Raw genomic sequence first — 22,424 nt, 5'->3', positions numbered from 1 at the left:
ATTGGTTGCCATGGGCAACTAGAAATATTCTGACTTTCAGACAGCTTGATAAATGTGCCCCATTGTGTACTACTATGCCGTATATTATTCTCACTTTATTAATTGTTTACATTGTTCTAGTGCCTGATGAAGGTCTGTATCTGACTGAAATGGATTGCTATACCTATGTATATATAAATAAGTCTTATTTTGCATTACTGTGGAGTGCCAAGTATCTTTGTTATGCTTACAAAACGGATTGGTATCCTACCAAACCTATTTGCCTCTTTTGGAGTGACGTCTACATCTAATCATGCAACCTGTTCACTTTGTGTGTTTGCTTCTTCTGCTGTAGGTACTCAGAAAATCTAAAAATTATCTGGTAATGACTACTAAAACTACCAAGACAATTCTGTAGACTGATAAAGCGCAGTTAATGCGAAGAGTTAAATGCAGAAAAAACCCACATCCCTTTTGTAGAACGCTTGCATGTTTCCACCTTAATACATTCAATGCAAAAAAAAAAAAAAGAGTAACTTAGCCCTATGACCTTACCAGTCAATAGCTACTATTAAAGCAGAAAGTGTGACATTTCAGTAATAACAGAAGTGATCAGATGGAAATGTTCTAATATTTCACAGCATAGCAGGCCATATATCATCATAAGAAACCAATACCGAGCCGAAAGTCTGTGTACCAGAAAGTCAGCCTCAGAGAGAGGAGGTTAACAAAATAGAACTCAGATTATGTGTCAGTTTAAAGTATTTCTTACACTAAGTGATTTTGTGTGGTTAGCAGAAAAGGGAGACTAGTGTCAGGTCACATTCTGAGCTCAGCTATAATGACGGAAGTGCTCAGTGATACTACACAACAATTTATAAAATATTTGCAAGGCAGAATCAAACAGCTGAGCAAGCACATGTGGAGATAAATACCATCCTGCTATAAAGCAAGATAACTGGATTATGTCAAATTAAGTCAACAATCGGGTCTTTGTACAACAGACACATTTAAGGAAATATCAAAAACACCAAAAACACACTAATATAACAAACACCAGACAAGACACATTTATGGCACATATAAAAAATATTCAACCTATAGATTTATAATTTTTTTTTACTGAAAATAGTGTATCTTCATGTGTATCTAGAAGGTCCATTTTGTCAGTTTTGGCACAGAAAATGATTCTTAAAAATTAACAGTCATGTATGGGTACAAAACATCACTTAATACCCTCCAAATAAACCCTGCTGTACAGTAAAGCATGCTATTAAAAGAATAGATGCTTATTCGGGTAGAATTTGTGCAGTATGGGTGGTCCGCCTGGGGAATTAGGTGGCCATAGGACCCTAAACTGGCCACCTTCTTAATAAAATACTTAACTGTAAGAGGAGCCCGTGGTCACAATGGCTGCTCTGCAACAGGTCCTTTCATGTAGCGCGATAGAAGATGTCATGGGAAGAACAGCTCCGACTGCTGTCACTGTAAAGGCTTATTCAGATGTTTTTAAGGTCCATATGCTATCAGTTTTCATTGCAGATGGCATATGGACCCAATGATTCTCATGAGTTAATTTTTTTTCACGTATGTGCAGAGAGCTAGAAAAAAAAATTTCAGCAATTTTTTGTGTCAATTCAGACCCCGCACCTCCTCAGAAGTCAACGGATACGCAAAAAAAACAAATTGGCAACCACCTGGGCAGGGACAAAATTAGATAAGAAACCTGTCGTATTTTTTTGCAGATGTGAATGAACTGTGTTAGCAGAGCATTTTACTCCTCCTGTTTAACAGGAAATACACCGCAGCACTTTTACCAACTACTTGGCCTGTTAAATCAATCCCCTTATCTGTGCACTGCCCTCAATGATAATTTCAGATGGAGGTATGCTGGATTCTGTATAGGTAATGTTTGCGTCCCTTTTTGACAATGTGGGTTGTGGAATGGATTAGTGCTTCTAACACTCCCATCTTCATAGGAGCGGCGTGATTGAGTTACTAATCTGGGCCGGAGTAGGACCCACTCTATAAGTTGTGGAGCAGCCGCACAGCTTGGTGCAGTCAGGCACGGTGCTCACTGTTGATAATATAAGTCAATGGCAGCTGTGAGCTTGTCGCAGTTAGCGCAGCCAGCTCAATGATGTGCATCTGTGCAGCCTTATAACATTTAATGCACACTATACATAAGATTCGGGTAAAGCTATATATGGGCTGTAAAAAAAAAAAAGCCAAAATCCATAGAGTCACCAATTATAGGCAAGAATGGTCACGTACTTCTCCAGCTATGCAGTGTGCTACACGAGGTAGTGATTTACTAGGAGTAGTGCAATACAAAGAGCGAGGAGGATGTCATTACAATTGTACACCAATTACTCGTCCTCACCACATTTCACACACGCTGGAATCTCAAAACTGACTTCACAAATGATCTTTTACCACCATTTTTATCCTCAGATACTTCTTCTTTTAAATCTGCTTCCAAGTAGGAGAAGCAGAAGGAACCAGACCCTTTGAATCACATACTCTGGTCAGTCATACAAACACCTTCCCTCAACCCTGAGATTAGTCCCACCCTCTGAGAATAGGGATAATATTGTTTTCCAGTACAGTACTGTATTTGTAAAAAAAATCCCCATTGTGCCTAATTGTAAGGGGGCTAATTAATCTAATTCATTTGATTAATCACCCATCCATACTTTAAAAATGTTATCAATTTAACCATTAACTTTCAACATGAATATATACATTAAGTTTTATTAAAAATAAATTATTGCCAAAATGCAACAAAAAAGCAGTAAGTGAACAGCCCTTTCGTTTGAGTCTGAGCAGTAAATACGGGCGGCTAATAATAAAGTTGACTGACATTTGGTTATTGAAATGTTTTGTTCCTATATTGGATCAGAATAATTTAGAAATTTAACCAAACATGCATTTCAACAACATGTGTTTCTTTCATTATAAATTATAACAAAAAGTTTAGTTAATGATGTAAAAATCATTAGATCTGAAAATTCTGACACTCTTATTGGCTCCACGGGTAGTACATGCAGGTCACCATATGGTATGGAAATGGAAGTGAATTGTGGATATTAGGCTTACGTAGAACCTAATAAATATTTCATCCCTTTTTAAATATTGATTAGAGGCTGCTATGTAACAGTCACCAGGCATATACTAATAGAGCTAACACAGCTAAGAGGGTGCACGCACACTGCCACACGGAGGTGTTGAGATGTGAGATTTACATGGAAAATTCTCATCATGTTAAACTTAAAAATGAAAGGTTAACTCCTTAAAAATTGTGAGCATGTTATTTTTCATTGTAAATGCAGGTAATAGCAGAAACGTTATATTGCATAGCATCCTCAAATCTGGTGAATGCTAAACATTTCATTGGGAACATGTCATCAATTTTCTTTTTTACTCTTGAAACCAGACTTTCACAATTTCCTCATCTAAGTTTATTGCTTCTTGAAGATTTCCTTTGTTTTCTGTTCATGGTTATCAGGTATAGGAGTATCCTGTTATGTTGCCCTGAGTCTGCATACAAGAAAATATAGGGTTGGACATTAAGGCAACCTATGCTATGTTTTCCACTTACCATATTTTTCAAACTATAAGGTGCACAATGAAAAATTTTGCTAAAAAGTGGCTGTGTGTTATAGACCAAAGGTTAGGAATATCCAGCACTGCCAGACGCTCCTGATTGCTGTGTACTGGATATCAGGTGAAGCATTTCAGCCAATCTCCAATCTCCATGAGAGAACTAGCTCTGAGTCACATGACCCAGAAGAAGAGATTGTGGTTGTTCCCTGCAGCTACCAAGATACTGTGGGTCTGCAGGGTGGGGATCATACATACTCAATTAGATGTGTAGGCTGTAAACTAAAAGGATTTTATGCAGATTTAGAAAATATGGTGGATATGAAACAGAGTGTATGTAGGGATTATAAGGGTTAAAAGCTGACACTGCCCTCCCCCCTTGCGCCGTGCTATGACAATTCGCAATTCTCTCCCTCCTCCAGAACTGAGAATAGGCAGCAAGGAGAGGTAGACATACATCTATACACGGTTCACTTTACAGCTGATTCCTTCTGTACCCTCCTCTCAATCACTTCCTCTTCTTTTGAGGTCCACACCATCAGGCTTTTCCACCCATTCTCCTTTCGTGTGGCTGTAGTATACTGTTCTCCTGGCTCACTCTAACAGTTCTACGACCACTATACATCTTGGCTTCCTCACTTTCTACCCTGTGATATTCCAACACTCATCACGGGAGACTTTAACATCCCTATTAACACTCCCATGTCTCCATCTGCCTCTCAGCTCTTATCACCAACTACCTCTTTAGGACCCTAACAACCCTCTGATACTCCTACTCACCAGGAAAAGACAAAAAAACTTCCTTGACTTGGTCTTTGCCCAACTCTCTTAAGTCTCTGACCAATGCTACCGTTCTACTTTCAGACCATAACCTCTCTTTTTCTGTAAATTGTTTTTCTCTCCTGTCCTAAGCCGACTACTAACCATTATAATCATGTTTTCAAAAGTGACCATCTTGTACATTCCCTCTCCCCAGCAGTAACTTCTCACCTCACCAAAATCTTCAACGTCTTTACTGGTGTTTTTTCTTCATCTTTCAAGCATACTGTTGTTGCCCCATTACTGAAGAAACCTTTAAGTCTTTAATCTCCCTTTCACCTCCAAACTCCTGAAACGCATGGTCAATTCTCGACTTATCTCTCTGCTAACTTCCTCCTTCCACACCATTGAAACTGCTCTAAAGTCACCAATGATCTCCTTACTGCCAAATCCACCCACTAAACTAACTCATCTCCAATCTATTCTTAATGCAGCAGCCAGGCTCGTCTTTCAGACAAAACATTACACTGTTACCTCCAGAGGTCGCATTAACGCCTCACCACGCGTCTATGACGCGTGATGAGGCACGATTACCCCCCAAAATAATCGCCATGCGTAAAAGTACGCATGGCGATTATCATGTGTAGCGCGCGGGTCGACGCGCTCATTTGCAGGATCGCGATTCGCGATCATAATGAGAATCGCCGCGCACCGCTCTGCGCACAAGGCCAATAACCCAGCTCCTTTCACACTGCTGATATTAAGCAGCGTGTATGGGGCTTTGTTATTGGCTGCACGCCTGCCCCTCAACCTTGTATATTACTCAAGCCCCTCCTGACTGTGCACTTGCTGTGGGCGGAGCTTGGAGACGGCGGGAGCTGTGGGAGTCGGGACTAAGCAGTGTGGTTCCTGGGTCCCGGTGAGCGGTTTCAGAATTTTGTGTGTGTAATTAAACTATGTACATTGCCTATTTCACAGCCACAGTGAAGACTGTGGCGTTTCACCTATAGTGGTTGTGCACTTTTGCAAGGAATAAGTGATTGCATACACAGTAGTTACATAGAACAGTACAGACATGAGGCATTCACACTGCACATGCAGTGTAAGACAGGTGGATTACCAGGTGCAGGCAAACGTTTATATTTGTCCTCTGTCAGGTAAATGGAGGACCTTATATTTGGGCAGAAAAGCTCCCTGTATTGGCCCTGATGTTTATGGTACATGAGATCAATTTAACCCCTTAAGGACGCAGGGTTTTTCAGCTCATTTCTCGCTCTCCAACTTCAAAAATCCATAACTTTTTCATTTTTACGTGTACAGACCTGTGTGAGGGCTTATTTTGTGCGTAACAAATTTTACTTTCCCGTAATGTTATTTATTTTAACATGCCGTGTACTGCGAAGCTGAAAAAAAATTCCAAATGTGGAAAAATTGAAAAAAACCTGCACGTGCGTCACGTTCTTGTGGGCTCAGTTTTTACGACTTTCACTCTTCGCTCCAAATAACACGCCTACTTTATTCTTTGGTTCGGTGCGATCGCGGTGATACCAAATTTATATAGGTTTTATTGTGTTTTAATACATTTTCAAAAATTAAACGAATGTGTACAAAAAAGAAAAAAATTTTTTTGCCATCTTCTGACGCTAATAACTTTTTCATACTTTGGCACACGGAGATGTGTGGGGGGTCATTTTTTGCAAAATGAGGTGACGTTTTCATTGCTACCATTTTGAGGTCTGCGACATTTTGATCATTTTTTTATTTCATTTTTTATGTTATGTAAAAAGGTGTAAAAGTCGCATTTCGGACGTTTGGGCGCCATTTCCCGCCTCGGAGATCACCGCTGCCACTGGCTCATTGTAACGAACCTGCATAAGCCATGTAGCCTCGTGTCAAAAGAAGACTCGAGGCTACCATGGTAACCGATCGCCGCCCCCCCGATGACGTTCGGGGGCGCGGCGATCGGAAAAAAGCGACTTTGCCGGCGGCGTTGAGAGGGTTAATAGCTGCAAGCACCGACCGCGGTTATTAGCGGTGGGGGTTTTCTGCAAAATGCAAAAACCCCCACCTTTGTATGAAGAGGACTCAGCCCGTGAGCCCTCTTCATACACCCCTTATACCTCTGCGCCGTAGAGCTACGGCGCAGAGCGTTAAGGGGTTAAGGGCCTAATTTTTTTTATCAGATCATGTGTAACCAAAGTCTTCACATGCTGCCCATTGAAGAAGGTGAAAGGCTGCAAACTGCTGGATTATATGTATATATTATATGTTCCCACCCATTCTCATCCACACCAGTTTTTGGCCCCAACATAACATTTGAACCACACAATGCGTTGTGTCACATTTTTTGATACGTTTTTGGCTACAGGCTTGATCACATGCTGAGGTTACATTTAGTTTTAGAATGCAGTGGAAATGCAATGTAACCCACGTATGTGATGAAGGCTGAAGCCTTTGCAATGCGTCAAAAACGCAACGCATCGTGTGAAAGCGCCCTCAGGCTTCTAGAGTATAACCCTTTGCTGCCTGTTTGTGACTTTGAAACATCTCCTTCCAGCTTCCAGAGTGCCATCCACTGCTACCACACTCATTTTCATCTTCCAGGGCCCCTCCACTGCTTCCTGGCTGTGACCCTGCCTTCATTTTTAGTCAGAGACTTAGATCTGTGAAGCTACCTCAGCTGGTAAGGGTTGATTATTCGCTCAGTCACCCCTGACATTATTTGCTGTCGGTCATTGAGGGCGGTTTTCCTCGTGGCATTTGTGTAGCGTTTTTAAACTGATCCCAAACGCAAGTGGGAGGAGGTATGGCCAAAGTGCATATACGTTTGCAATTAAACGCATGCATTTAAAAACGTGACACAATCGCCATGTGGGAAACCACCCTGAGGATGCTGCTTTGACTTTCGAAAGTGTAACCCTTTGCTGCCTGTGACTTTGAAACCTCTCCTTCCAGCCTCCAGAGTGCCATCTACTGCCACCCACTGCTGCTACCACACTCATTTTCATCTTCCAGGGCCCCTCCACTGCTTCCTGGCTGTGACCCTGCCTTCATTTCATTTTTAGTCAGAGACTCAGATCTGTGAAGTTACCTCAGTTGGTAAGGGTTTATTTTTTCGCTCACTCCTGACATTTATTTGTTGTGGGTCTTGGAGAGCACTCCAGCACCAATTTTGCTTTGGCTTCTAGAGTGTAAGGCAACGGTTACATGTGCCACTAGCATTGCCGTTTCATAGCGCACGGGGGATGGGCCTTGTTTCCATTGCATATGCATTTCCAGGGAAAAGCATGCAATTGGAAACCACACCCCAGTGCTTTGTATTGCTTAAAGGAAGTCTACCAGTTAAAAATAGTAAAAAAAAAAAAAAAGAAAAAAAATCAAATACTCACTTATTCTCCTCTTCATCCTGATCCAGGCTGTGTTCTTCTTTAACCTTGATCACCTAAAAAGGAATTTACAATTAGCAGCCCGGAGTGCAGGTACATGAGGTCACAAAAATTGATGTCCCTGCACTCCGGGCTGCTAATTATAAGTTTCTTTTTTGGGTGATCCCGGGCTGTCAAGGTTAAAGAAGAACACAGCCCGGATCAGGATATGCTTTTCCATTGCATATGCATTTCCAGGGAAACAAAGCCCATGAAAAGCAACATTTGTGGCACGTGTGAACATGGCTTAACCTTTTGCTGTATGCCAGCCTGTGACTTTGATGCATCTCCTTCCAGCTTCCTGCCATCCGCTGCTACCACACTCATTTTCTTCTTCCAGAGCACCTCCACTGCTTCCCTGCTGTGACCCTGCCTTCATTTTTAGTCAGAGACTCAGATCTGTGAAGCTACCTCAGCTGGTAAGGGTTGATTTTTCTCCCACCCCTGGCTGAAACTATTTGTTGGTCATTGAGGGTGTGTTCACTCACAGCGTTTGTGTACAGTTTTGAAACTCAAAAGCTGTGGGCCAAAGGCTTGCCCGATCGCATATGTGTTTCCGCTGAAACACTTGCAATCGGAAATGAGGACAATATTGTCTATAAGGAGTAACTTTGTCCTGGTAAAGCACTTGGCTTGAATATCTAAATGCATTCAAGCATAGCCTGTGTGAACACAACCTCAGTTACGTTAGCTAGAAGCCATGTTTGAAAGCAATTTTTGTGTTTTCTTTTTTTTTCCAGATTAGTAATGGAGTCAGTTAAAAAACAAGTGAGCTTGTTAAAATATTACAATAAGAACACCAACACCAGCAGATCTGACCTTCGTGAAAATACTGAAAAGGCCCTAGAACAGGACACAGATAATTCTACTAATGCCTCACATTTAGCGGCAAATATTGCAATGGATGAATCCGTTCCTATTGCAATGGATGAATCCGTTCCTATTGCCTGCAGTAGTAATAGTGACTGCTGTGATATAGTAAGTCCTCCAGAGCCTTCAAGTGATAACATCGCTGACTCTGAGCAACCCTTGTCTAAAAAAAGTAAGACACACAACAAATTCTTATCTAAGTGGCTACGTGAATTCGCATGGCTGGAATTCAATGAAAAAAGTGGGCGGGCTTTTTGTTGCGAATGCCGGCGAGCAAAAATGAAAGTGGTAATGGCGACAAGTGGTGCCGTTAACTTGCAGCGATCTACATTTTTACGTCACGAAGAGACAGTGGAGCATAAGGCATCTTTATTATCTGTAGCACATCAAAATACTGTGCCCAAAACATTCATGGTAGCATCCTTGGAAGCCACTCCTGGAGAAATGGCCATATTTAGGACATTGTATACTATGGGAAAAGAAGAAATGCCCCAGTCTAAATTTAAGCCCATTATGACCTTAATAAAATCATTAGGAAATAATGCTATTAAAGAAAAGCACATTAACCTTCATCACTGTACGCTTACAGAGATAGAGTCTGCATTGTCTGAAACAATAGCATCAGACATAGAGAATGAAATAAAAAGAAGTCCATGTATTTCTTTATTAATTGATGAATCCACTGACATTGCTGTGCATCATAAAATGATACTTTATGTCAGAACAGTTAATGGCAGTGTGCCACAGACACACTTTTGGGCAAATTTAGAGCTGCATGGAGAGTGTTCTGCAGATGCCATTGTTAATGTTTTAAAAATATTTTTGGAGAAAAGGGGTGTCTCCTTTACTAAAATTTTAGGCCTTGCTACCGATGGTGCAGCAGTAATGATAGGCAGACACAATGGAGTAGGAAAAAAACTGCAGGCAAGGTTTCCTTTAATGTTGCATTTTCATTGCATTGCTCATCGTATGGCACTTGCCATATCGCAAGCATCTGAAGGAATCTCCCAGTTGGGAAATGAGCAAAATCTCATTGGTATGCTCTATAGCTATTTTAACAGCTCTACTATAAGGCATGAAAAACTAGTGAAAATGCAGGAAGTCTTGGAGCAGAGTCAAATTTCGCTTAAAGAAATTCATTCTGTTAGATGGCTTTCACTCGGAAGGGCTGTGGATGCTTTACATGATAGCTTTGATGCCGTTATTTTAGTGCTCACAGACTTGGTGGCTACAAAAAAACGTAGTTTATGTGACCGAGCTCCTGGATTACTTAAAGGATGCTCAGAATACATTTTCATTGCAACTCTTTGCTTACTAAGAGACGTGCTTGAAGTAATCAATAGAGTTAGTAGGGTGTTCCAAACAGAAGATATAAACTTTTCTGTTCTACTAAGTGAATTGAGAGCAGTAACTTTAGTGTTAGAAACAATGAGAGAGGCACCAGGAAAGTATCTTGCAGCATTCCTGTCCCAAATGTCTGCAAGTGGAGGGTACTTTAGAGATATTAAAATAAGTTATCGCAGTACATCAGAAGCTGAGTTTAAAAATGTGAAGGAAAAATTTCTTAATAATCTGTTAAACAATTTAAGTGAACGCTTCAGTTTAACAGATTTATCTATTCTTTGTGACCTTGATCAGGTATTAAATCCAATGTCTCTCCCCCACAATATCTCAAAAGATGATTCTTTGAACAATGTTATTCAAAAGTTTTGTGTACCAGAAGCTATAGCCTCCACCTATCAGTGCAAACTTCCAAGTGAGGAGGGTTTACGAAAGGAATGGCTGGAAGTGTCCGACCTTCTCAAAAGGTACAAAGGCATGAAAATGACAGACTTCTGCCAACTTCTTTTTTCTTACAAGATTGGTGATGTGCTTATTTATCCAGACTTCTGTGCTCTGGCATCTGTAGCCTTAATTCTGCCATTATCTACAGCCTGCTGTGAACGTGGATTTTCTACGCAAAATAGGATAAAGTCCAGCAAACGCAGTAGGTTAGGAGACAAACATCTAGAAGCACTGTCTAGAATTTCCGAGGAGGGACCTTCAGTTTCCTTAACAAATGATACAGTTGAATGCAACTTTGATTTTCAGGCAGCAGTGGCACTCTGGAAGCAAAAAACACGCAGGTCACACCTGTAATTTTTGGCTAAAGCTAAGACTTTACCGAGTTCAAACTTGAGTTCCAGTTTCACCTTTTCAAGTTTATTTCAAATTCAGCGGTTATTGAAGAGTTTGTTTTCGCATGCTCTACTGTTCTGGATTGACAGATTTTCGGCTTCAGTAAAGGTAGGGATTCCATCTTCATGCTTATGTTTAGTGTATGATGCAGAAAAATGTGTTATTTCCAGCTTATGCATGGAGAACTTCTTTAGTTATGATTTTCCTGCATAAATAGCTCCTTTTTAACAATGTATATGCCTAAATATTATTTATTTGCAGTATTACAATTTTTGTACTCCTTATCGGCTAAAATTACTCCTCCAAAATGCTAAGAGGAGTATTTTTACTCTGCCTTGAAAAAGTTAGTGCGACCTCTGGTTACCTCCAATCTGTGACAGTCACCGCACTAGTTACCCATCTCCTTTCCGAATACAGTTTAGAAAATCACCCACATCCACAAAGTTCTGCACAATGTTGCGCCTCCCTAACACTCCTCTCTACCGCAACCACCACAGGTTTAGTGATTCTAGCACAACCGCATTCAATAAATGTAATTCTTTCAATTATACCTACAATTTATGGAGTGTTTGAAAGTACGGTATACTATATACAGTAAGGTGTATATAAATAGAAGTATTCTCTCATTGATTTATGGACAATATAATCCTGTAAACACTACAAGCTTGCCAAATAACAGTTTACTTTTCACTGACCTTTCTAAAAGAAGATTGTATGGTATTAAAACATATCACTCATTTCAAAAGGCCGATCATTAGTATAAAAAAAGAATACATACGAGTAAACCAGTGCACAAGCCGCTAAGAAAAGGCTTGTGCAAGCTTAATATACCGTATATGAAGGATGGTGAGCTCCTTTTTCTGTTATAGCACAGAAACTTCAATACAGGCGGTCCCCTACTTAAGGACACCCGACTTACAGACAACCCATAGTTACAGACGGACCCCTCTGCCCACTGTGACCTCTGGTGAAGCTCTCTGGATGCTTTACTATAGTCCCAGACTGCAATAATCAGCTGTAAGGTGTCTGTAATGAAGCTTTATTGTTAATTCTTGGTCCAATTACACCAAAAATTTTGAAACTCCAATTGTCACTGGGGCAAAAGAAAAAAAATTGTCTAGAACTTCCATTATAAAATATACAGTTTCGACTTACATACAAATTCAACTTAAGAACAAACCTCCAGACCCTATCTTGTATGTAACCCGGGGACTGCCTGTACATCTCTACACTAGCTAAAAGTTTTTGGTCAGAATATCTATTAATTTGGCATTTTATGAACACAATCCATTTAAATCAGTAAATTCCCATTCAGTATTCTTATATCTATACATTATAAACTAAAATGTAAATTGTGTAACACGGCTTAAAACAACAGAAGTCTTTTCTGATAAAGGAAGCAGACAATGGTGGTAATATTGTGATCTGGCCCCTTGAATTATATCTTGAAGAGGCGAAACGACAGTTGGGTAATACTCAATTTTATACCATCTTGCCCTCAGACCCTACACAGATGATTTCCAAATTTTATATGTTACAGAAAGTACACAAATCTTTGGAAAGACCATTGTTTGGACACACCCCATAGTTTCGGGGATGGGGGGTTTAAATGAGAAACTCTGTACTTACCTTGTTTTTATTCTACAACCAAGGGTCCTTAGATTGGCATCCTACATTCACAACACCACACGCCACTTCCAGAGAATTGAAGAATTTTACTATTCAACCCCAATTGTACTGGTGACCCTAGACGTTGAGGCCTTGTATAACATAATCGAAAATAAGGTAGGCATTGATGCAGTTTCTTACTTTCTTGATAAGGAATGGTCGATGGATAGGAGACATGACTCTTTCCAATTGGACCTTTTATATTTGGTATTACACCAAAATTATTTCGTATTTGACAGAGTCTTTTACAAGCAAGTCTCCGGTACAGCCATAGGAGCCAAGTGCGCACCATCTTATGCAAATTTGTTTTTGGGATGGTGGGAGGAGAATGTGGTTTTCCGGTTGAGTGCCTTCAAGTTCTGAGTGGCAGGATGGTTTCAACATTGATGACATTCTGGACAGGTACTGTTGATGAATGTCAGAATTTCATTGGTCATTTGAACACCAACCCCGGCACATCAAGTTGACTTCACATATCTCAAATGTTGCAATGGATTTTCTGGACATCAATATCAAGTATGTATCTCCCATCCTTACCACCTCTCTTTTTCATAAAGAGACAGCCACCAACCATCTCTTGCATTTTTCCAGTTTCCACCCCTCCCACCTCAAGAATACCGACAGGACAGTTCTTGCAGGTTAAACATAATTGCATATGTGAGTCTGACTTCAAACAACATGCACGTGAACTAACTATTCAATTGAAAAATAGGGGTTACCCACATAGGGTTATCTCCAAGGCATTTACTCAAGCAAACAAAAGTGAATGGCAAGTTTTCTGCAGACTCAAGACCAAGGTTAATCACGACCTTTAATAACCAATAGACCGACATACATAGGATCTTAGAAAAATTGGGTTATTCTCAAGAGTGATACTAGGCTTACTCTTTTTCTCACAAAAAAACAGCCAGACGGTCTAGGACGTTCTTACCAGAAGTCACATTCAGCGACCTACCACCTCTCTTGGAAGTGGGGTCCATTTGCGGGGGTTCCTTTCCCTGCAGGGACTGTTCTGTTTGCCCATATGTCCTGCGTACCACGGAATTTGAAGATCCAGTGCACCATGGCAAATTTAAGATCAGGGACTATATTTACTGCCAAACCAAGGGCATTATTTATGTTCTCAGATGTCCCTGTCCCAAGTTGTACGTCGGACAAACGACTCAGGAACTACGCAAAAGATGCCAACAACATCTATAAAACAAACTATATGGTCGCAGCAGATCAACAAAAGAGGTAAGACTAAGGGTAACATTGTCCCCCAATTGCTCCGTATTGAATCCAGATGGATTTACACACTGGACACCATTGCCCCTAAGGGGCTCAATGTAGAACTTTAGTTCACGGGCAATTATAAAAAAAAATTAAGTACAAAAATAAGTGTTGTCCTCTTCCCTTGTCCTGACCCCTACATACTTTCCTCCCTATTTCATGTTTTCTTCTATACTTATTAAAATTAACATTTTAGAATTCCACTGGATATTATGTATATGTTTAATATACTCACTTCTTGCTTAACCTTAAATGTTTTATTTTTATTGGATCTCCTACTCTGGATTTTTTTTCGCAACCCTAATACTTTATAATGCTTTATAGCTTTATATTGCACCTATTAATTGTTGTTTGTTAAGCCCTAGATATCACCATGTTCTTGTTTTGGGTGGACTACTGGGTCATCGTGTGTTCTGGACAACTTGAGAATGGACCCTTTTATGGCCATATAAAACATTCTTGTCTTCTATTACAGAACACAGAACATATCCTAAGCTATACCAAATCTATTGCTCCAACTAATAAAATACATCTAGTCTTGACAAGTTAAAGGGGTTATCCGAGTTTAGGTATAATTTAGGGCAGTGCTGTCCGGAAGCTCCCATCTGACACCATCACTCAGCGTTTGGGGACGGATGGGGGGAGCTGGCCACATCGCCGTCTGGAAGCTCCCTGTGCGCGGCTTCTGTGCCCCTGTAAACAAAGAGGGGCACGGATCAGAGGGACCGCGGTGCAGGATATCGGCAGCGCCGGAGGAGGCAAGTACATGTTTATTATTTTTTAAATAGCTCGCCCCAGCCCGGCCCTAATTTATTACTTAACTGGAATAACCCCTTTAAGCCTAATTTCTTGTAATTTGCTTATATTGACGCAGTAGCTGTAGGACATAGTTTTATAAGACATTTAACGTACTTATTGACTCAATTATAAGCCTAAGGGTGTTGGCACACATAAACGCAGACCAAGCCGCACCCAACGGGGCAGGCTGCGGCCCAATCGCAATCAGTGTTTCTATGGAAACGCCTTCGATCGGGACCAAGCCACTGGTGTTTTGTGTTAATTTAATGCAAAACACCGGTGGCTCGTTCCCAATCGCAGGTGTTTCCATAGAAACGCCGATGCAATCGGTCCGCGGCCAGCCCCGGTGCGTGCGGCTTAGTCTGCGTTTGCAAACACAGCCCGAACGACACGTGTGCCAACACCCTGAGGTGGGAAATGCAGCCGCTACAATTTAATAAAATGCACAACAGAGCCCTCATATGTAGCATTGCAGTATATGGTAGGAACGATCAGACCATCTAGGGTTAAAGTACCCTAGATTATCTAAGAAAGTGAAAAAAAGTTTTTTAAAAATATTAAAAATTAAAAATCACCACCCTTTCCCTAGAATACATATAAAACATAATAAACAGTAAAAATCACAAACAGATCAGGTATTGCGGCTTCCCAAAATCCCCGATGTAGCAAAATATAAAAAGGTTATTGCCAGTTGTGGCCTCCGAAACGGGAAATGGCGCCCAAATGTGCAAAACGCAAATTTTACACCATTTTACATCGCATAAAAAATGGAATAAAAAGTGATCAAAATGTCACACAGACCTCAAAATGATAGCAATGAAAACGTCGTCTCTTTTCACAAAAAAAGTAAACCTCCCCAGCTCCATACACCAAAGTATATAAATGTTATTAACGTAGAAATGTATTTTTCTTTTTTGTACACATTCGTTTCATTTTTGAAAATGTATTAAAGTGCAATAAAACCTGTATAAATTTGGTTTCACCGTGACACACATGCTGTTTATTAAATTTTTCCACACTTGGCATTTTTTCCAGCTTCCCAGTACACGGCATGAAATAATAAATAGCATTATGGAAAAGTAAAATTTGTTACGCACAAAATAAGCCCTCACACAGCTCTGTAGACTGAAAAATTTAAAAGTTATGGATTTTTGAAGGTGGAGAGCGCGAAATGAGCGAAAAAATCCTGCGTCCTTAAGGGGTTAAATCCATACATAGACCTCTGCAATTTACTGAACACATTACATACTGGCTTTTAAAGTCACACACAAAATGGGTAACCCTAAAGTGCCTGATAATGTATTTACACGTAAATATGCATTTTTTTTTTACAGAGATGATGCACTGTAAAGGTCTATTGCAGTAGATACAATGAGTATAAAAACATGTGACAAATTGTAACACAAGTATGATTAAGCTCACCTTCCAGCTGTTCATGAAGCGCAAAGAATGAGGCAATTCAGCATTGTTCAGGGTAAGTAGCAAGATAAGTTCTAGGCAAGTTCTGTGAGGGAATGTAAGCGAATGGGCTCCAGTTTCATTCATCCATTTATCCACAAGCCTAAAAATGGCAACAATATCATTAAAGATAACTAAGTCCCGTTACCATAAATTCTTTTTTCAGCATTTGCGGTCCCATTACTAAACATGGAAAAAACTGATTAGTGAAGACCTCCGCTTTTGAATTACTTTTTAATAGGTTCCCTTAAAATTAGACAATTTAACTGTGTAATTTTCACCATTAGAAAAATGTTAAGTTTTTTTATTATGTTTTACTTGTGTTGTGTTACTACTTTTTGTTACTCTCTGGGGTCTCTTAATATACCAATGAAATAGTAGTTGTGATTACAGAACTAATAAAAGAAAGACTGGCCACTAAAGTTACAGAGGTGGGAAAGCACTTGATTTGCATTATGTTAATTTTCAAGTTTTTAGAAATGAAGCAATAGGTACTGTATACTGCCATATAAAAATAGGATGCTCAAGGACTTATGATATGTCAATAAAACGGTTAACATGCTCGGTCCGTGGAAACAGATCCAGTGAATTATAATGCAAGTTCTCCCCTCAGCTTCTGTCTGGCCATCAGGAAAGTACTTATGGCACCAGTTGACAAGCACGGCCTCTGCCATAAGCTCAGCAAAAAGTTCATCCATTTGTGTTATATACTTAGTTTTTCATTGTCTGTCAAGTCATAATTATTATCTAGGAACTTGAATAAAAACACAACTGTCCCATGCATTGTGAAGCCTGATTTTTTAAGCCATGTCTGCTTGTTTAGGTAGCCGACTTCTGCTGCTCTAGGAAGACCTACTATATATAGTAAAAGTCATACAGTGAGAAGAAGGTCAGCAAAGTCCCCCACTCCATCATCTATGGTTGACTGCAAGGGGTTATTAAGTATCTTCCCAGGAAGATACAAGATGTAGCCCATTGAAATCAGATACCAAGTGAATTAAAGCCTAAATTCCCTCCTCCGATTTGGGTTTGACAGCAATTACAATGTAACCACTCCATTAAAGTGATGTGACTATGATTATCTGACAGTGAGAGAAGTTAACAAGCCCATCCTTGCCTCATGATTTCATGGTAAGTGACCCAGTATTGTCCTTTCTGCTTCAAACTGCCATGGACTATATTGAAGAAACCTGCAAGCAGGGAATCTGAACATGTATTTATAGGTTGCTTGTAATAGCAGTTTTAATAGTGTTCAGGAATCTATCACCAAATAACTCCTTTAAAGATACTGTGGAGATGCAACCAAATCCCATTAAAAAATATATACAGTTTCAATAACTGCTGGCTGGACACTTATTTGGCAGCCTATTTGGAGGGAGGAGCTGCACAGGAGCATAAAGGTGGGGCCAAGAGCTCAGCAGTCTGTATCCAAACCGAAGCCCAACCCCTGGGACTAAAACAGAGAATTCTGTCAGGATGCAAGGTAAGTTGCATTTTAGCAGCATTATCTTGCGAGGGAGTATCAAGAAGCCCCCATATGCATAGCGTAGTCAGCCAGTCTTTCAAACATTTCTCTTACTTGTACAGGTGACATTAAAAGGAAATCTAGCATTAAAATCCATCATGATAAAGTAGGGACACTTTACTACAATTACAGTGCCTGGATCTATGATTATTTTCTTATATTTGCTATCCATGGTCTACATCCTTCTAAAATCAACTTTTAAATAACTGTAATGACCCTGAAAGCACCTCTGTGCTACAGCTTCACAGGCTATTACAAGAGCAGGGCTCCCCTCCCCTTCTGGATAACAGAGGCAGAGGGAGAGAGCATGAGTAGGCTGAAACATGTTCTGCTCACAACAGAATGTGAATCTGATCCATGGAGGGGTTCTGGTAATGCCACCAGAGCCTCTATGGATTATGGTTCAACATCAAACTTTATTGACTGTTACATAGTGATACAAAAAGCAGCGATATATTGTTTGGTTTGCAACATGTAGAAATACGTATACATTTACATTATTGGTACATATGTACTTTTGCCTCTATGGATTATTAGCATTGATTTTAGAAGGAAATAGGGCATTGATAACAAATATAACAACATTACCACAGTCATGGTGCCTGGATCTATGAGTAAGTGTCCACAGTTTATCATGATGGATTTTGATGGTAGATTTTCTTTAAAAAGAAACCTTTCCACTTTTTGGTTAGCGATTCCTTGCAGTGTGATGTATTTATCTATACACACACACACATAACAATGATATAAATCATTATACTGCTTATAACATAGTAAATAAAGCAAGGCTTAAAGCTACAGTACAAAATCATGGTCTACTACAGAAAAATGTCAAAAAACAAATGTTTGTGTCATCAGTCATAGCCATGCACATAATAAACAGAGGCATTAGCCAAAAACTACAAATATGTTGGCACTCCGAAATACCATTGTTTGATCAGCTTTGTGTACAGTGACAGAACAATCCAATCTCATACTGAAGCGGGGAATTGGCTTTGTGATTTGCCAAGCGGTAACACACTAGAATGTGTTGGACAAAACCTTTACATAAATAAATTATTATAATGAAATTTCTTCAGCAAGCCACCTATTGATTTGGAAAAACACATCCCGCTCCACATGCTAAAAATAAAACTGTGCCGTTTCTCGGTCTTGTTCAAAGCTTGTAGTGATGAAATATTCAGCAGACAATGGAAGAAAAAAAAACAAGCACAACAAAACAAGAATTATTTTCTATTTGCAAAAGAAATGTAACTTTTGTTTCAGTGTGAAAAGTTACAGAGACAAATGCAAAACTAAAAAACTAAGGCTACATTCACACGACCATTGGGGGACGTATATACGGCCGCAATAGGCCGGCAATGGGCACATGTGCGGCACCAAACCATTCCGTACCCGGAAATAAAGATAGGACCATCTTTCCCAGTATTACGGCGCCGTGGGCGAGCAGTGCTCACTCCCTCCTCCTCTCCCATGTGCCATTGTGCGCCAGCCAATTTCCTCTTTACTAACCATTAACACTGCTGGGTAGATCATAGCAGTGTGGTGAGAACTATATATTTATTAGAAGATCTGCTACTACCGTTAGAAAATTAATGTTACTTGTATATGTTAATGAAGCTCAATGTTTCTGTTGAAAATACTCCATCAAACTCAGCCTATACTGTTATTACGGTAAGTTATACAATATAGTGCAATATAGTATAAGGGACCCCCAGTATATAGCTTTTCAACCCCCTGCTCCCAGTATATAGCTAGCCAGCCCCCTGCCCCCATTACATAGCTAGCAAGCCCCTCCCATAGTATATAGCCAGTCATCCAGCCAGTCCCTAGTACATAGACATCTTTTATAATCTCTCAACAAGCTGTCTATCGTGTTATAAACTTTTATGTGCTTTAATGCTAAATTACCTTTAGAGGCTACTCAAGTATAATCCTAGGGAGGGAATTGCATTGCTCACAGTCTCCGCCCAGTATATAGCCAGCCCCCCGTTTGTAGCTTTTCAGCCCCCTGCTTCCCAGTATATAGCTAGCCAGACCCCTGCCCCCAGTATATAGACAGCCAGCCCCCTAATATATAGCCAGTTAGTCCCCTGCCCCAGTATATAGCCTGTCAGCCCCATGCTCCCCAGTATATAGCTAGTCAGCCAGCCAGCCCATCCACACTATATAGCTAGTCAGCCAGCCAGCCCACGCCCAGTATATAACTAGTTAGCTAGCCCCTAGTATATAGACATCTTTTATAATCTCTCAGCAAGCTGCCTATCGTGTTATGAACTTTAACATGCCTTTATGCTATTTACCTTTAAAAGGCTACTCATGGAGTAGCCTCTGTATATGTTAGGGCTACTTCATGCCTCATGGGCTTCCTACCTATGGGACTAATTAAAAATAGTAGTTTCCAGATAGTAGGTTTCTAGATGGTAAGTATTTTGTGATGTGGGGATTAAAAAAATGACATGGTAATCAAGGATAAATAATAATAAGGATAAAAAGGGCAGTGATGTTAATGGATTAACCCAAGATGTGGAAGCAAAGCTGTAAGTGACCTTTTCTATGCTCTACTTTTACTGCGTTATTGTCTTGTTAAAAGATCATGTTTAAAAATCTGAGTAATCACTACATTTTCCCAGAGCTACCATAATCAGATATTATTTCCCCTTCCAATCTTAATTTTCTGGGGTAAGCTGAGTTCATGACTAATTTGACAATTAAAGAGCTTTTCTGAACTGGCAGATTTCAGGAGATTTACTCATTTTATTAGGCAGTTGTTCCCCCTTAAGTTTTTACTATAAATATCTATAGGATACCTTATAGGTGTGGGTGCAACATCAAGGACCTCAAGGACCACCTTTCGAAAGAGCTGAGGTCTACTGACCTCTCTGATACAGAAAGCCGCATATTTAATAAAGAGCTTGTCCATAGGATAGGTAATGACCATCAGATTGTGCAATACCTCTATCCATGGCAGCTGGAACCATCAAAAGTCAGTGAAAACTGAGGGAGACAGGTTTATACCCTGTGCAGTGGCTTGGACCACTTTGTAGCGTATATGCAATAGCCCAGCAGGCCACTGCGCAATGCACAGAGCCGTCAGACTGCAATTGTCTATACTGTGCAATTCCCATGGCAAAGGGATTGGAAGTGCCCAAAGGTAGACACCTACAATCTGATATTGATGAACAAAGAATAGTTTATCAATATCTAACTCCTGGACAACCCAGGAGTAAGATCACAGTAGCATTATATATTGTATACATATGATACAGCAGGGGCTGTATAACTCTGTTTTAACTACAAGCCAATTACAGATCACAAGGGGTGAAATGTTAACATATTGATGTACTTCTAAAATCTATTTCTTTTGTGTTCCATTCGATGCAATTTCTCTTGCAATGAGCTAAACTTCACCACTTACTATTGTACGAAAAAAGAACACTTAGCAATAGAGGGAGTGTTAGGATCATATTTCATGTGCTGTACATTTAAGATCGTGGTCAATTATATCATTACAGTGACCCAGGAGGAAAGCAGTGTCTAAGCACTAGATAAATGACATGAACTACAGTAGTTAAAAGGAAGGTTTCTGCTCAAGACGTGCCAAGCAATTAAGTATTTTGACTTTGCTAAATCCTTGATTTCTTGCATTGGCCTACAGATTAACAGTTCTACAGATTTCCTACACAGAAAGAAACAGGATTTGACTGTAATTCTTGGAAGGGGATTCTTGGTTTTATAGAAATAAACTTAAAAGACAGTTAAACAAAAACTTATTTGAATAATATATACAGTACAGACCAAAAGTTTGGACACACCTTCTCATTCAAAGAATTGAAGACATCAAAACTATGAATTAACACATGTGGTATTATATACATAACAAGAAAGTGTAGCCATCGGAGTAGTCACCTTTTGCTTTGATTACTGCTTTGCACACTCTTGGTGTTCTCTTGATGAGATTCAAAATTTAGTCACCTGAAATGGTCTTCCAATAGTCTTGAAGTAGTTCCCCCAGAGATGTTTAGCACTTGTTGGCCCTTTTGCCTTCATTCTGCTCTCCCCAAACCATCTCGATTGGGTTGAGATGACTGTGGAGGCCAGGACATCTGAAGTAGCACCCCATCACTCTCCTTCTTGGTCAAAGAGCCCTTACACAGCCTGGAGCATGTTTGGGGACATTGTCCTGTTGAAAAATAAATGATGGTCCAACTAAAACGCAAACCGGATGCAATGGCATGCCACTGCAAGATGCTGTGGTAACCATGCTTGTTCAGTATACCTTCAATTTTGAATAATCCCCAACACCTGCAAAGCAGCCCCACACCATCACACCTCCTCCTCCATGCTTCATGGTTGGAACCAGGCCCGTAGAGTCTATTAGTTCACCTTTAATGCATCGCACAAAGACACGTTGATTGGAACCAAAGATCTCAAATTTGGACTCGTCTAATGTCCATTCCTTGTGTACTTTAGCCCAAACAAGTCTTTTCTGCTTGTTTCCTGTCCATAGCAGTGATTTCCTCAAAGCTATTTTACTATGGAGGCTGCTGCACACAGTCTCCTCTTAACAGTTGTTGAAGAGATGTGTCTGCTTCTAGAACTCTGTGTGGCATTGACCTGGTCTCTAATCTGAGCTGCTGTTAACCTGTGGTTTCTAAGGCTGGTGACTCGGATGAACTTATCCTCCGCAGCAGAGGAGACTCTTGGTCTACCTTTCCTGGGGCGGTCCTCATGTGGGCCAGTTTCTTTGTTGCGCTTGAAAGTTTTCCCAATTCTTCAGACTCACTGACCATCATTTCTTAAAATAATAATGGGCACTTGATTTTCTTTACTTAGCTGCTTTTTTCTATCCATAATACAAATTCTAATAGTCTATTCAGTAGGACTAT

The 22,424-nt window shown here is 40.1% G+C and overlaps 1 protein-coding gene across 5 annotated transcripts in view; it reads right to left on the bottom strand.

Annotated features, from left to right (window-relative positions):
- Positions 1-22,424, bottom strand: part of UBE3D (ubiquitin protein ligase E3D) — a 131,483-nt gene that overhangs the window by 32,166 nt on the left and 76,893 nt on the right. The window contains exons 9-10 of one of the 5 annotated variants that reach the window (XM_072142045.1): positions 15,975-16,113; positions 3,391-3,519 (exon numbers count right to left, since the gene is read on the bottom strand). The exons of 1 other annotated variant lie outside the window; for it this stretch is intronic. In XM_072142045.1, coding sequence (XP_071998146.1) covers positions 3,484-3,519; positions 15,975-16,113 — 175 coding nt within the window. In that variant the 3' untranslated portion in view covers positions 3,391-3,483. Of the gene's footprint in view, positions 1-3,390; positions 3,520-13,638; positions 14,448-15,974; positions 16,114-22,424 lie in introns of those variants that run through there. 3 more of the 5 variants (XM_072142048.1, XM_072142044.1, XM_072142046.1) reach the window with 3 other exon arrangements.

Source organism: Engystomops pustulosus, chromosome 3 (genome assembly GCF_040894005.1).
Source record: "Engystomops pustulosus chromosome 3, aEngPut4.maternal, whole genome shotgun sequence".
Classification (NCBI taxonomy): domain Eukaryota; kingdom Metazoa; phylum Chordata; class Amphibia; order Anura; family Leptodactylidae; genus Engystomops; species Engystomops pustulosus.
This window is presented reverse-complemented; position numbering and strand designations above follow the sequence as displayed.